At 36.9% G+C, this 13,291-nt stretch overlaps 1 protein-coding gene across 1 annotated transcript; it reads right to left on the reverse strand.

The window, feature by feature from the left end:
• Positions 1 to 3,386: 3,386 nt before the first annotated feature.
• LOC125260621 (ubiquitin-conjugating enzyme E2 T) lies at positions 3,387 to 9,783 on the reverse strand. The gene is made up of 7 exons (XM_048179092.1): positions 9,651 to 9,783; positions 9,330 to 9,447; positions 9,160 to 9,229; positions 5,138 to 5,243; positions 4,821 to 4,919; positions 3,764 to 3,847; positions 3,387 to 3,618 (listed from the first exon to the last, which is right to left on the reverse strand). The coding sequence occupies exons 2-7, from the start codon at positions 9,436 to 9,438 to the stop codon at positions 3,499 to 3,501; spliced, it is 588 nt and encodes a 195-aa protein (XP_048035049.1). The 5' UTR covers positions 9,439 to 9,447; positions 9,651 to 9,783; the 3' UTR covers positions 3,387 to 3,498.
• Between the last annotated feature and the right edge of the window lie 3,508 nt (positions 9,784 to 13,291).

Genomic DNA, 13,291 nt, shown 5'->3' on the forward strand with positions numbered 1-13,291 from the left:
CTTACTGCAGAATGTGATGTGTCCGCCTCGCTGTCGTGAGATTAGGGAGCTGCTGTGATGGAACAGCAATGTAGACGGGAAGTAAACTGTCAACTTCTATAGCTAAAGAAAGCAAAAATCACTAAGAAACAACAAAGAGGATGGCTCAACTGATCATTTAATCATTTGACATAGTAAAAAATACATTTAAATAAAAGCAAGAGAATCGTTGCTTTTGACATTTAAATGATATACAGATACAATTAATAACCACATAATCTGTCACATTATCGACTACGGCAAATCGGCTGTTCTCCCGTACTAGACGGTTACAGTAGAACGTCAAGAAGTAGCAGTTAAATTCGCGCATGCGCAACAGTTGCCAACCATTGCCATTGTGTCAGCAGCTGCTGCTTAAAAGTCCCTATTGTTTTGATACACATCGGCATGACATCTGGGGGGTATTCCAGAAAGCAGGTTATGTGACATACCTGGGTATGTTTAAGAGTAAGTAAGCGGATAACCTCAACTTTCGGTTCCAAAAACAGAGGTAACTTTTAGGGTATGTAAGTAACCATAGCAACTTGCTCTCTAAACATAACCTGCTCCAGAGCAGGTTCTGTTAAAGGGTTAGTTAGTTTAAGAGGAATTCAGATGCATGTTATATTATCAATATGGTTATATTAATGTATCTAAATTTGTTATATAGTTACAGTTATATACACAATGTTATATTATACAATATATAACTGTTTATTCAATTCTAATATATGAATGTATTTTATTGTCATCTCACACATGGATCTGCTTTTTATCCTTTATAACAGGACATTTTCTATCCTATAATTTCTATAATAAAATACATATATATGTGATAATCTTATTTAATAATTAGCATCAAACAATATTAAGAATAAAAAATGATTGCATAACCACCCAATAGCTGGTGATGTGCACCAAGTAGGTTATGTAAATCGCCATTAAACAAAAGTAGCAGCAAGTAGATTGGCGCACTTTTTCTTAGCGTCTGTTTCCATGGTGAATCATCAATTTGTCGCTCTGTTGAGAATGTCTTGTGTGTTAACCGGGAACATACTCTGGGTTGGCTGAACTTACTCCCGGACGCATTTTTGCGCTCCAAACATTCGCAAGTAGCTGATGGGCATACATACCTAAAAACTATGTACAGTATTTTATAAATGACATTCACACAGTTTTATTTTATTTTCAGGAAGGCAAAGGGACATCAATGACGCTCTAGTGGACATGATAATCAAGGATTCACAGCCATTTTCAGTGGTGGAGGATGAGGGCTTCAGGGCTTTTGTCAAGAAGCTTGACCCAGCTTGTTTCCAACAAGGCATGGACTTAAGGACATGGTTGCTGCAAGGTATAAAGTGACAAAAGAGAAGCTGGTGGAGGAGGTGAAAAGCGCCAACACTGAATCTGACATGTGAACATCCATGCAGTGCATGGGTAACTTGCAGTAACTTGCAGTAACTTGCCATTACATGTCTAGTCTAGTCTATGTCTAGTGTTTTGCTGGGAGTTTTGAAGTTCCCTGAAACCCACACAGCTGAGCACATTAAAGAAGCAAAGATTGTTTTGCTGGAGTCGTGGGGAATAAGGGATAAAGTAAATTGCCTCAAACATGACACTGTGTGCAAACCTTCTTCAGATCAGACATATTCCATGTTTTGGAATATGCAGATCTCAGTGCCATTAGAGATCAGTGCAAAAAAGTTGTAACCTTTTTTTAGATGTAGCACCAATGCCACTGAGAATCTGTCTGCAATCCAGCAGCGGATTGGCAGGCCAAAAAAAGAAGCTGATTCAGGAGGTGGAAACAAGGTGGAACAGCACAGTTTTATGCTTCAAAGATTATATGAAGAACGTGAAGCAGTTGGTGCTGTTTTAACATCTTTGAACACCAACATAACACTCTTGAAGAGTGGACAGTTTGAAGCCATCTCACAGTGTCTTCAAGCCATTTCAGCCTTCAATCATTCCATAGTTGAGCTCTCTGCAGAGAAGGTGATCACAGCTTCAAAAATCATACCCATTGACAGAATGCCGTTTCATAAAATCAATGTAAAGGCATACAAACTGACATCAACAACAGCAATTGATCTCACAAACAACTTATCAAAAAGGCTTTGGAGCAGTAGAATCCTTAAGGATGTTGGCCAAGGCCACCCTTTTGGATTCCAGATTTAAAGGGTTAGTTCACCCAAAAAATTAAATTTCTGTCATTAAGTACTCACCCTCGTGTCGTCCCAAACCTGCAAGACCTTTGTTTGGTCTTTGGAACACAAATTAAAGATATTTTTGATGAAATCCAAGGGTTTCTAACCCACACATATGCAGCAACAATATTGAACCTTTTGAGGTCCAGAAAGGTATTAAAGACATTCGTTAAAACCGGCATTGCAACTACAGTGGTTCAACCTTAAAGTCCGCGTGAACCGGAAGTTGCAAACAACTTTTCTCCAGTGCTGTGACGTATTTCCAAGTGAAACGGAATATTGAATTGAGGGCAGAGTTTTACTTTAGCGCTCCTCCTCTCCATCTCTCACGCATAGCAGACTAACGGTTGAAGGGGAGTGGTTTAAGCGATTTCAACCCAAGCCGTCAAACTGATGTCATCAGAGAAGGGGCACCGTTGCAGAGGGGAGGAGCATTTTCAGATTTTGTTTAAATATTACGAAGCCAAACAATTTTTTTGTGTGGATTTACTTCACCACAAAACTAGCAATTTGAGCTAACAAAATAAATAAGGTCATTTTGATTTCATGTGTACTTTAATACTATGAAGCAACGAGAATACTTTTTGTGCACAAAAACAAAACTAAAACAATGAATTTATTCAACAAATTCATCTGTCCCCCGTCATACTGCTAAGCTATTTTCTTTGCAGAGCTTCAGTTTATGTCTGAACGTGGACTCAGTATTGGCCTAATCTACTTAACGAAACAGTTCATTGCTCTAGCGAACTAACAAGCTGTTGACACTCAATGGCTTTTCTGAGGTAAATGGAATACTACGTGACATTGTTTACAAACTGTTTTACTGACATCTTTCCACGGTTGAAACTAAATTGTACTGTATCTTTCAACATACCTTCATGTTCATTCTGTAGTAGTGAAGAGGAAGGGATGATCGCGTTCACTCACGCTCCGAACTGCTGTTTGAACTGAGGCGCCTATACAACAGTCTGTCATGCCACATCAAATGCGTCAAAATGACATTTATTATTTGAATTTCATGATAAAATGGACAGAATTTGGAAGATGGCACTTTGTTTCTTATCGAAAGTAACAAAACACAGAGCTTATTGTGATTATTGGTGGTTAATCCTGGTTCAAAATAAGGACTAATGAACAATTAAGGAAGATGCACATTTAGAGTAACTTTAAATACATTTATTACATTCACATCAACAGTAAACAAGAAAAATAATCATACCACAAATAATATGTATAATTATTATGTATCAGTCATTTGTAAAATATAAACCTACTACATGCATACTTTCTTGGTATGCTCTAAATTCTCCTGTGCACTAAGTGCTTCTCTCTTGTGAGCAGCTTTCTTATTTTTATTCTCCGTAGAAGTCTTTTCTTCTGTCTCCACACAACCCTTCAAACACAAGAGAGAGTGAAACTGAGTGAAGAATCAAAAAATGGCTCCCCCCAGTGGCTCATATGTGTAATGAAGTGTATGTTGAGCTCGGGCTTTGCAAAACATTTTAATCCTGACAGCCCTAAAAAAGCACAAATCGTACCTTGTTCTTCTGGATTGCATGTTCAGCCGTCCATTTCTTTGCCTTCTCTAGATACAGTGGTTTGTTGTATTTAAATTCTGAGGACTGGAAAGTAAGACGCTTCATTAATTTTCAAGAGTAATGTTAGAGAAAAGAAAGAACACCTCATGAAGTCATGAAAGCAGCACAAAAAACAAAATCATTGTTTGAAAAAACAGCTAATCCTCAACTTAAGCCACTGGTTCAGTCAATAGCCATGTTTACATGTACACTTTTTTGTCATTCCAATTAAAATCTTTCCAATTGAAAAACTTGGTGGACTGTTTACATGAGACGTTATCCAATCCAATATGGTGTTTGCATGACTTGTGCTGGCGCTTTCAATCGGAATGACTTTGTGACATGCACACATTAGCCTATGTCCTGTTTGCCGCCTTGTATTCCTGTCAACATGGAGTTTCATCATTTCCTATGTGCGCAGTTTTTATGTAAAGTGTTGTTCTTAATCAAGCAACAGCGTGAATGTGTAGCATATTACTTCTGGAAGGTATGAGTTAAAGACGGACACAGGAAGCTGACGTTTTTGGTGGCTATGCATCTCTATGGAACACTACCCCTCCCTCCTCCGAAAAGCAGAAGCATGTGGATAAAGGTCTGTAGTAATGATACTCTGAGTTCCTTCAGTGAATTTAAATGTGTTGTTTCAGTTTTACTCCAGTTTAATTTTGCCACCACCATTGTGCATTCTGACGACCCCTGGCCTCTTGATGTGATGACGTAGACGCAAAGTAATCGGTTTAACACGTTTACATGGCAGAATTTTTATTTTGTTCGGTTTATAGAAAGGTTTATCCCACCCCCTCAAACGATTATAATTTCATTTGGTTTGGGCATTTTTATTCCGATTAAGGTATTTATATGGAGTATTTTCATTCAGATTAGACTTATAAACCGATTACAATGCTACATGTAAACGCACCTACTGTTATATCAGGCTGTTCAAACAAACAGATTTCAATTCCATAAGTTACACACTTGACCTTTAAAACTGAGGAAACATACAGTATCTCAAACTCACTATATCAGCCATGAGTGGGTCGTCAGGGTTCGGTTCAGACATTAGTAGCTGTATGGAAGTGAGTACTGTTGAAATGTTGAGAGAGGGCCTCCAAGCTCCCTTTGAAAGAAAATGCATGAAAACCAAAATGACAGTTGAATGTTTACAATAGCAGATAATATGCATAAAAAGGGTCTACTTTCAGTGTTAATATGACTATAAGTGTCATACAAAAATATAAAAATTATGATTTGCAAAACATATACAATTTACACTAGAATTATATTAATGGTTTGAGTTAATTATTTTTTTTTTTTTTTTTTTTTTTCAGTCTTTACCTTTGGTGGCAATTTCAGAGCATCAAGACAAATGCGTCCTGCATTATCAATGTTGGGGTGATAGATGGGCGTCAGGAAACGCATCTTTGGCGGCTCAAACGGATACCTTCAAACATAAAAGTTAAACATGTCTAAAATTTTAAATTGTATATTATTTAAACTGCTATTCACACCAATCAGACAACATTAAGACCACTGACAGGTGAAGTTAATAACACTGATTATCTCTTCATCACGACACCTGTTAGTGGGTGGGATATATTAGGCAGCAAGTGAACATGTTGTTCTCAAAGTTGATGTTAGAAACAGGATAAATGGGCAAGCATAAGGATTTGAGCGAGTTTGACAAGGGCCAAAATTGTGATGGTTAAACAACTGGGTCAGAGCATCTCCAAAACTGGGGCATATTCTTCGTACGTCGCCAACTCACTTAGCTGGATTTGACTGATGGCAATTTGGCATGATCTTGGATTGTTCGGTTCTTCGACGCTCATCCTGGACTTGCTGTCATAGCAACAAGTCAGTAAGCTCAAACCTCCTCGGGAGCAGGCTTATTTCATGTAAACAGGATTAGATTGCATCTTTTTAAGCGGAGGTGATGCTTAAAGTCTGTCCCAGCCACTGCTACTTTCCCACAAGAGTACCCTAATGTAAACCAGGGACAATAATAATGATTTAAAAATAAATTTGCAAATAATACTATAATGCCGTGTAGTGTCATAATATAGACACCGACAGTTTTACTCTTTGAGAGATTCATTCATGAGGGAATAATTACGTAATAAGTTTTATTGGAGTCTTACACACATGATGTACAGATGTCTATGCCGTACATGCATTTGTGCATTTGAAAGCACAGGAGATGCAGATAACTTGATCTTGACCCTTAAGAAACTTTAATTAATGCTGTCAAATATGCTTCAAAGGTAAATTAGTTGCTAATTACAACATTGAAATAAAAAATTGCCTGTTCAAATACTAGAAATTGTGAACATAGCCTAAATAATTTGGTAATCATGTATAAAAAAAAAAAAAAAAAAAAAAAAAAAAGTGTGCGCACATTTCATTTATCTATTATAAATGAAATGTCGTTCTTCTGTCATTTATTCGCTTGGCTGTTTCCTTATCTAATGTCTAGAAATTCATCAAGTTTTTAGTCAGGTGTCTTTTCTCATTCTATGATGTCATTACGTTGCCGTCTTGACTCCAGCCAATTGCTGCATTGCTGATCGTGGTTTCGTGTATCGATACATCTGCCCTTTTCATGGAACACGAGAACACGCAGTAACCTTAGACAACTTAATCCAGATATTTTAATCCAATCTGCAAATTCGTTTGAAGAACCAAATTAGCCAGAGTTCAGTTATCACGATTAGAAGATCTGGCATCAGTCAAATCATCTCAGATGTATTAAGCGAGGTACGAAGAATATGCCCCTGCAGCTCTTGTGGGGTGTTCCTGGTCTGCAGTGGTCAGTATCTATCAAAAGTGGTCCAAAGAAGGAACAGTGGTGAACCAGCGACAGGGTCATGGGCGGACAAGGCTCTTTGATTCACGTGGGGAGTGAAGGCTGGCCCGTGTGGTCCGATCCAACAGACAAGATACTGTAGCTCAAATTGCTCAAGAAGTTAATGCTGGTTCTGATAGAAAGGTGTCAGAATACACAGTGCATCACAGTTTGTTGCGTATGGGGCTGCAGAGCTGCAGACCAGTCAGAGTGCCCATGCTGACCCCTGTCCACCGCTGAAAGCACCAACAGTGGGGATGTGAGCATCAGAACTGGACCACGGAGCAATGGAAGAAGGTAGCCTGGTCTGATAAATGACGTTTTCTTTTACTTCACGTGGACGGCCGGGTGCGTGTGCGTCACTTACCTGGGGAACACATGGCACCAGGATGCACTATGGGAAGAAGGCAAGCCGCCGGAGGCAGTGTGATGCTTTGGGTCCTTCCATCCATGTGGATGTTACTTTGACACGTACCACCTACCTAGCCATTGTTCAGTCCCTCCAGGATTCCGCAATTCTGCGATTGCAGAATTTACCACAAAATCAAGCAAACTCCGCAAAATTCGGAGGGGCTCGCAATTTTTCTAAATTGCCGCATATTTTCTGCATATTTTGAGCCTAAACACGTCATGTGACGCCATCACAACGTACATTCAGCCAAAGGAAAGCCCACTTCGAAGTAGACTACATGCATTGAACTTGAATCGATCGATAAACAACTGTTTGCGGCATTGCTTCGGCTATGCATCTGTCAGTCAGTCAACCACCGCAACAACCCCGCTCCCGCTGTAAGCGCGCATCTCTCTCTCTCTCTCTCTCTCTCTCTCTCTCACACTCACACACACTCTGAGTGACATCGTTTCCATCAATCAGTTCAGTTTATCAACAGTGTCTGTATGTTGCCTAAGTTCACACACTCTGTAAACAGCCCCAAAATGGACAAGGAGCAAGACGGAACAAGTGAAGGAGACGCTGAATGAAAATGTATCCGATAATATTTCCAGGGTCACCCCCAAAAACAGCAGGCAACTACTTCACCTTTCTGACACCGTTTGTCTACTGATTGTTTTCATTCGAACTATATAGTTATGTTCTTTTGCACTTTGCTGCAAATTGCAGTTTGCTGCAGTTATTTATGTAAATCAATGAGATCTGTATAACAGTACAGCAGACTACTTTCATAAAATGCATATAAATATAATTTGTCACTCTATATCTCTTACAATATGTCTTGGTAAGAAGATATGCTTAGTTTTATGATGAAAGCTCTATAATTTTTATTGTAGGGGACAAAACACAATGCAATGCAATGCAAATGCATGCAATGATGATTGAGAGATGAACAAATAAATGTTGCTCAAAGCCTGTTGTATCATATTTGATATATAAAATATACAAAACCTTCTAAATGACAAACATGCCCCCATAGTTTCACAAAATCCTTTAGGAAACACTGCAATGTAACATTTCATATATATATTTTTTTGTTTTATTTGGTGTTACAAATGAAATAAAATGTTGAAATTATATTTTAAGTTATTATCAGTGTTCTCCTTTTCAAAATTACAAAGCCCAGTGGTTCTTGAGCTCAGAAAAGTAATAAAAATGTTAGATGTTAAAAATGTTAAATATTTTGAGAAATGCCACAGCAAAATCAGTCATTTTAGGCTCCAGAATTCAGAAAAAAGTCCCGCGAAATCCTGGAGGGGCTGATTGTTACAGATCATGTACACCCTTTCATGGAAATGGTATTCCCAGGTGTTGACTTGGCCTCCAACCCAGATCTCAATCCAATCGAGCATCTGTGAGATACTTGGGTAAAGTTGGTTTTATATTCGCACATTCGGACTTCAGACTTTCCAATAAATGTGCAATAAATTAATGTTTGCGAATTTTAAGCAGCAACATGATATTGACAACTAACAATTGTCAACTTACAACATTTTTCACAGTCGATCAAAATAGGCAAGTATTGTTTTAATGGCATATTTACTTGTGAATGTCCACTGAATGTCCAATGTTGTGTGATTAACAAGGCTATGAATACGGATGTCCGAATGTGCGAATATAAAACCAACTTTACCCAAGTCTGTGAGATGTGCTGAACAAACGATCTATGGAGGCCCCACCTCGCAACTTACAGGACTTAAAGGATCTGCTGCTAACATTTTGGTGCCAGATACCACAGCACACCTTCAGGGGTCTAGTGGAGCCCATGCCTCGACGGGTCAGGGCTGTTTTGGCAGCAAAAGAGGGACCAACACAATATTAGGAAGGTGGTCATAATGTTATGCCTGATCGGTGTAAATGCATCTAGTAGTTATTTTATATAGAAATAAATCATGCCTTTTTTTTTAGAGGTGAATACCATTTACTATCATGAAATCAGCTTAAAATATAAAATAATACAAAACAAAATAGAATTGAACTAAAATATAGTACAACGCTTCCATTAAAAAATGTTGCACATATTGCCTTGACCATCAGGATCACAAGTGTGTACAATAGTCTCACCTCTCAGGTATGTTGATTTCCAGTGTGAACACGCCTCCTTCATATGGAGTATTTGCACCTCCAACAATCTCTATATCAAAAACAGGAGTAATGCAGGGGAGAGGATGCTGTCAGTATTTAAGGTTTACTTTGATATTGCATATTTTAATGTCATATGAAGGCAGACTGACGGGCTTGTAGTTCATCCACTCGTTCCTCAATCTGCCAGCACGAGACTCCCGGAGGAGGTTCAGCACTGAGAAGCTGCATCTCCCTCTTCAGACGACTGATTCTCTGCATAACGAGTGTCTGAATGAACACGACACAGTTATTAAGCGAACAGTATTTTAGCACTTCGCCATTTTCACAATACACATACTGACACATTCCCCTTAACCAGCAGCCCAATGTTAATCTATGAAGACTGCGAGTTTTGTCGAGATGTTATATAAAACGTCTATATAAAGCAAATTGTTTCATTGGCCATTACATGAGATGATATCTTGACTTACTAGTGTTGTTACTGCCGAGTTTTGCTTGTTGACTGAACAGTAAACAGCCCCTGAGTGAGTGTGGTTTTGAGTCCTCCCGCTAAATGTTCATACGTCATTGTGCGACCGACGCGCGGTTTTACCTCCAGGTGCATTATGGGTATTGCAGTTTCTTGCGTGTTCACTTTTCATAGTTTTATCGTCTTTTTTGCTCCAGCTGAATCAATCCTCGTTTAAAATGTTCTGTCATAGCTACAGTCTTAAAATGCCAGTATGGATGTGAGAGATTAAATGTTTTGTACCTTTTATTGAAATGTTTTGTAAAATAAGCGCACCTCATTTCTAAATTAAGCTATACAGTGCATAATGTCAACCATTGGAAATATTTACTCCTGCTTGCTGGATTTCTTGTATTTTAAACACAATCCTGAGAAAGTGTGGAAGGGCATAAAGCATATCATATCATCACAGCAGTAGCAAAGCTTGAAAAGCAACGCAAATAAAAGTTTTTCTCTTTTATGCGACTGCAGTGCTTCCATACTGACCTCAGGGTGCCATTTGTCTCTAGTGAGAACTTTCATAGAAGCTTCTTTTGATAACACTGTCTAGTCTGAGAGTTGTAATCATTATTCCACCTGGAGAGACAGAAAAAAAAAAATATGTTCAACATTAATAAAAATGACATATATGGGTCCAATAATCTGAGACCACATTTTCATTCTCAAATCATGCTGGATGATATGGTTCATGTTGAACTTGTGGAGTTCATGAGTAAATATTAAATACTAAATATTGAATACTAAATATTGTACATAAAAAAGAATCCAAATCCACTCAAATGATGCTGATAATAAAAATAAAAATAATAATATCAAATTAGAAAAAGAAAACTTAAACATTTTCATTATTTCTCTCAGACTGCTACCGACTGCTCTAATTGTCAAAAAAACAAAACAAAACAACAACTGCTTAATTTAAATAGCTATAAAATTTCTTATATAAAGTTTCCCCATCTTAAATACAATATCATAAATGTTGGCTCTGACACTTCTTTGAAATGCTCAAGATCTCATGATCTCAAAATAAAATGACCAAAGTAGTGAATGGCAAGATATCAAACAGCAAACTTTTGATTAAAAAATAAAAATAATAATAATTCACAAAGTTCTTTAGGCAATAAAAAGTTCTTACCCCGATAACACACGTACATATGTGCCGTACACAATGGCAAAAGTTACGAACTGCAGCTTTAACCCTTATGCACTGTTCAATTTCTGATCCGGGTCAAATTGACACTTATTGGATTCAATACAATTCCCCAAAAATCACACGATGAAAAAAAACATACAGTCATGTACAAATAATTAACTTTTAATATCAATACTTTTAACACATTACAAAGAATAAATATAAAATGTTTTTAACCACTATTTTTAAGACTGCACCTTCCCCCACCAATGGGATATTTACCATATTATACATTTAAAACAAGAATATCTTAGTCTAAACCAAAAGTAATCTTAACAAACTATATATCATTTGAAAGCTAGTTTTCATAATTATTTTCAAAAGAAATGACGGAGCAATAAATATATACCAAACTATAACACATAGGGATGTAACGATTCACTCAACTCACGATTCGATACGATTCACGATACTGGTTTCACGATTCGATTTTCTCACGATTTTTTTTTAACAAAATGAGATTTAAATGAGAAAGTGTCTTTTTATTATTTCTCAGACAAAATGCTGTATATTTCTTTGTGAAATTGAAATATCTTTATAACAACTAAATTGAAATTTTAAAACAAATCCTAAATCAAATAAATAAATAAATAATACAAATAAAAGAAATCTCTTCATATGAGTACATGAACAAGACGTTTATTTGCTCTATTACAGGCTGAACTATCTGTAGCCATTTAAAATTAGAGGCAACCACTGCATTTTAATCACAATCCCAACAAAGATGCTGTTTGAGCAGTTTTTAATTTAAATTAGATTGTATAATTTTTAACATCTGAAGCAAAAACAGAATGTTCAGACTTTAGCTTTGTGAAATTATGCTACATAAAACTTCATAAGAGCAGAAGGGCTGCATGAGAACGCAAATTCACTGTCTGACAGCAGGTGTATGGCGTTATTTTACTGTCAATTGTCGAGAGCACATTATTGTGACGCGAGAGCATATCAATGTAATGCGCGAGCGCAAATCTGTCCGCTCCCGCGCGGATTTCCTCTGCTCTCGCGCAAATCTGTCCGCTCGCGCGCGGATTTCCTTTGCTCTCGCGCAAATCTGGACGCGCGCGCTCAAATATACAGTGCTCTCTTATGAACTGCCTCTCCTCTCGCTCAGATATTGCGTGTGCACGCTCAAACTGTTTCCTGCGTGCTCAAACGTGTCCTGCGCGCTCAAACTGCACATGTGCTCACGAATCTCTCCGTGCTCTTGCAGAAATTAATTTGCTTTTGGATTAAATGCTGTCAAAAGTTATAAACCAATCAGAAGAGACGACTGATCCATGAAAATGCTACATGGAATCTTATTGGCTGAGAGTGAACTGTGCCTGGAATTCTTTCGACAAAAATATATATTTATTTCTTTACAATTTAATAATATTTTTAAATGTAACCTAGTCTAACTGCATCACATTACAGGTCAAACCCCTATTTATCTAAACAAACAAACAAAAAATGTTTCTTAAAGTTATTGTGGTCATACGTTTTGTGTTGAAATTAAAAAAAAAAAAAATAAATAGGTAACATTTTACAATATGGTTTTTATTTGTTAACATTAGTTAATGTATTATCTAACATGAACTAACAATGTGCAATACATTACTGTAATTATTAATCTTTGTTAACGTTAAAAATACAGCTGTTTGTTGGTTGTTTACTTCACAGTGCATTTAATAATGTTAACAAATACAACATTTGATTTTAATAACGTATTAGTAAATGTTGAAATTAACATTAACAAATATTAATAAATACTGAAGAAGAGCAATTCATTATTAGTTAATGTTAACTAATGCAGTTAAATAATGTTAACGCAACCTTATTGTAAAGTATTACCAACAAACATCTTCTGATTTAAGACCGAACAAGATCAGGGTCAAATCGTCATTCCCTTAATACTTAATGTGGAGATCACATACCACCATAGTCAATTTCTTTTGAGGTCTGGTATAAACATGACATACAAAAATACCTAAGCTCTTGTGTATGCACGATTAAGCAAAAGAACGCGATCTTATTCCTAAATGACAACGATTCGGTTATGTCTATTAAACCTTTTGAAATTACAATCATACCAGAATATTTAAACCTGCTTTTGCATTGCTGCTGAAAGCAGTGGTCATGTAAGCTATATGTTTTAAACAGCTTCACAAAGTGTTTTCAACAACATACTATTGCTACATCTGTGTTGCAAACATTAAATAATAATGCAAGTATTGCAATAACAATTTATAGTCTGAATATACACTGATTTCAGCAATTAAAATAAGTAGCTAAATGAATGTTGAAACTAATGTTGTTACACTGTTCTGCCAGTAGGTGGTGACCAGTGACTGTTAAAATGTATTTGATGTATCAGAATGTATTTGATGTATCAGAATCATTAATTCCAGACCTCAAAAGAAATTGACTATGGTGGT

Source organism: Megalobrama amblycephala, linkage group LG24 (assembly GCF_018812025.1).
Source record: "Megalobrama amblycephala isolate DHTTF-2021 linkage group LG24, ASM1881202v1, whole genome shotgun sequence".
Classification (NCBI taxonomy): domain Eukaryota; kingdom Metazoa; phylum Chordata; class Actinopteri; order Cypriniformes; family Xenocyprididae; genus Megalobrama; species Megalobrama amblycephala.

Excerpts from the sequence above, each read along its gene's own strand:
- LOC125260621 (XM_048179092.1), bottom strand. The coding sequence starts at position 9,438 with ATGCAGAGAATCAGTCGTCTGAAGAGGGAGATGCAGCTTCTCAGTGCT. Across the intron at positions 9,230-9,329 it reads AGTGGATGAACTACAAGCCC|AGATTGTTGGAGGTGCAAAT; the intron begins GTCAGTCTGCCT and ends TTTTTGATATAG. Across the intron at positions 4,920-5,137 it reads CTCTGAAATTGCCACCAAAG|GGAGCTTGGAGGCCCTCTCT; the intron begins GTAAAGACTGAA and ends TTTCTTTCAAAG.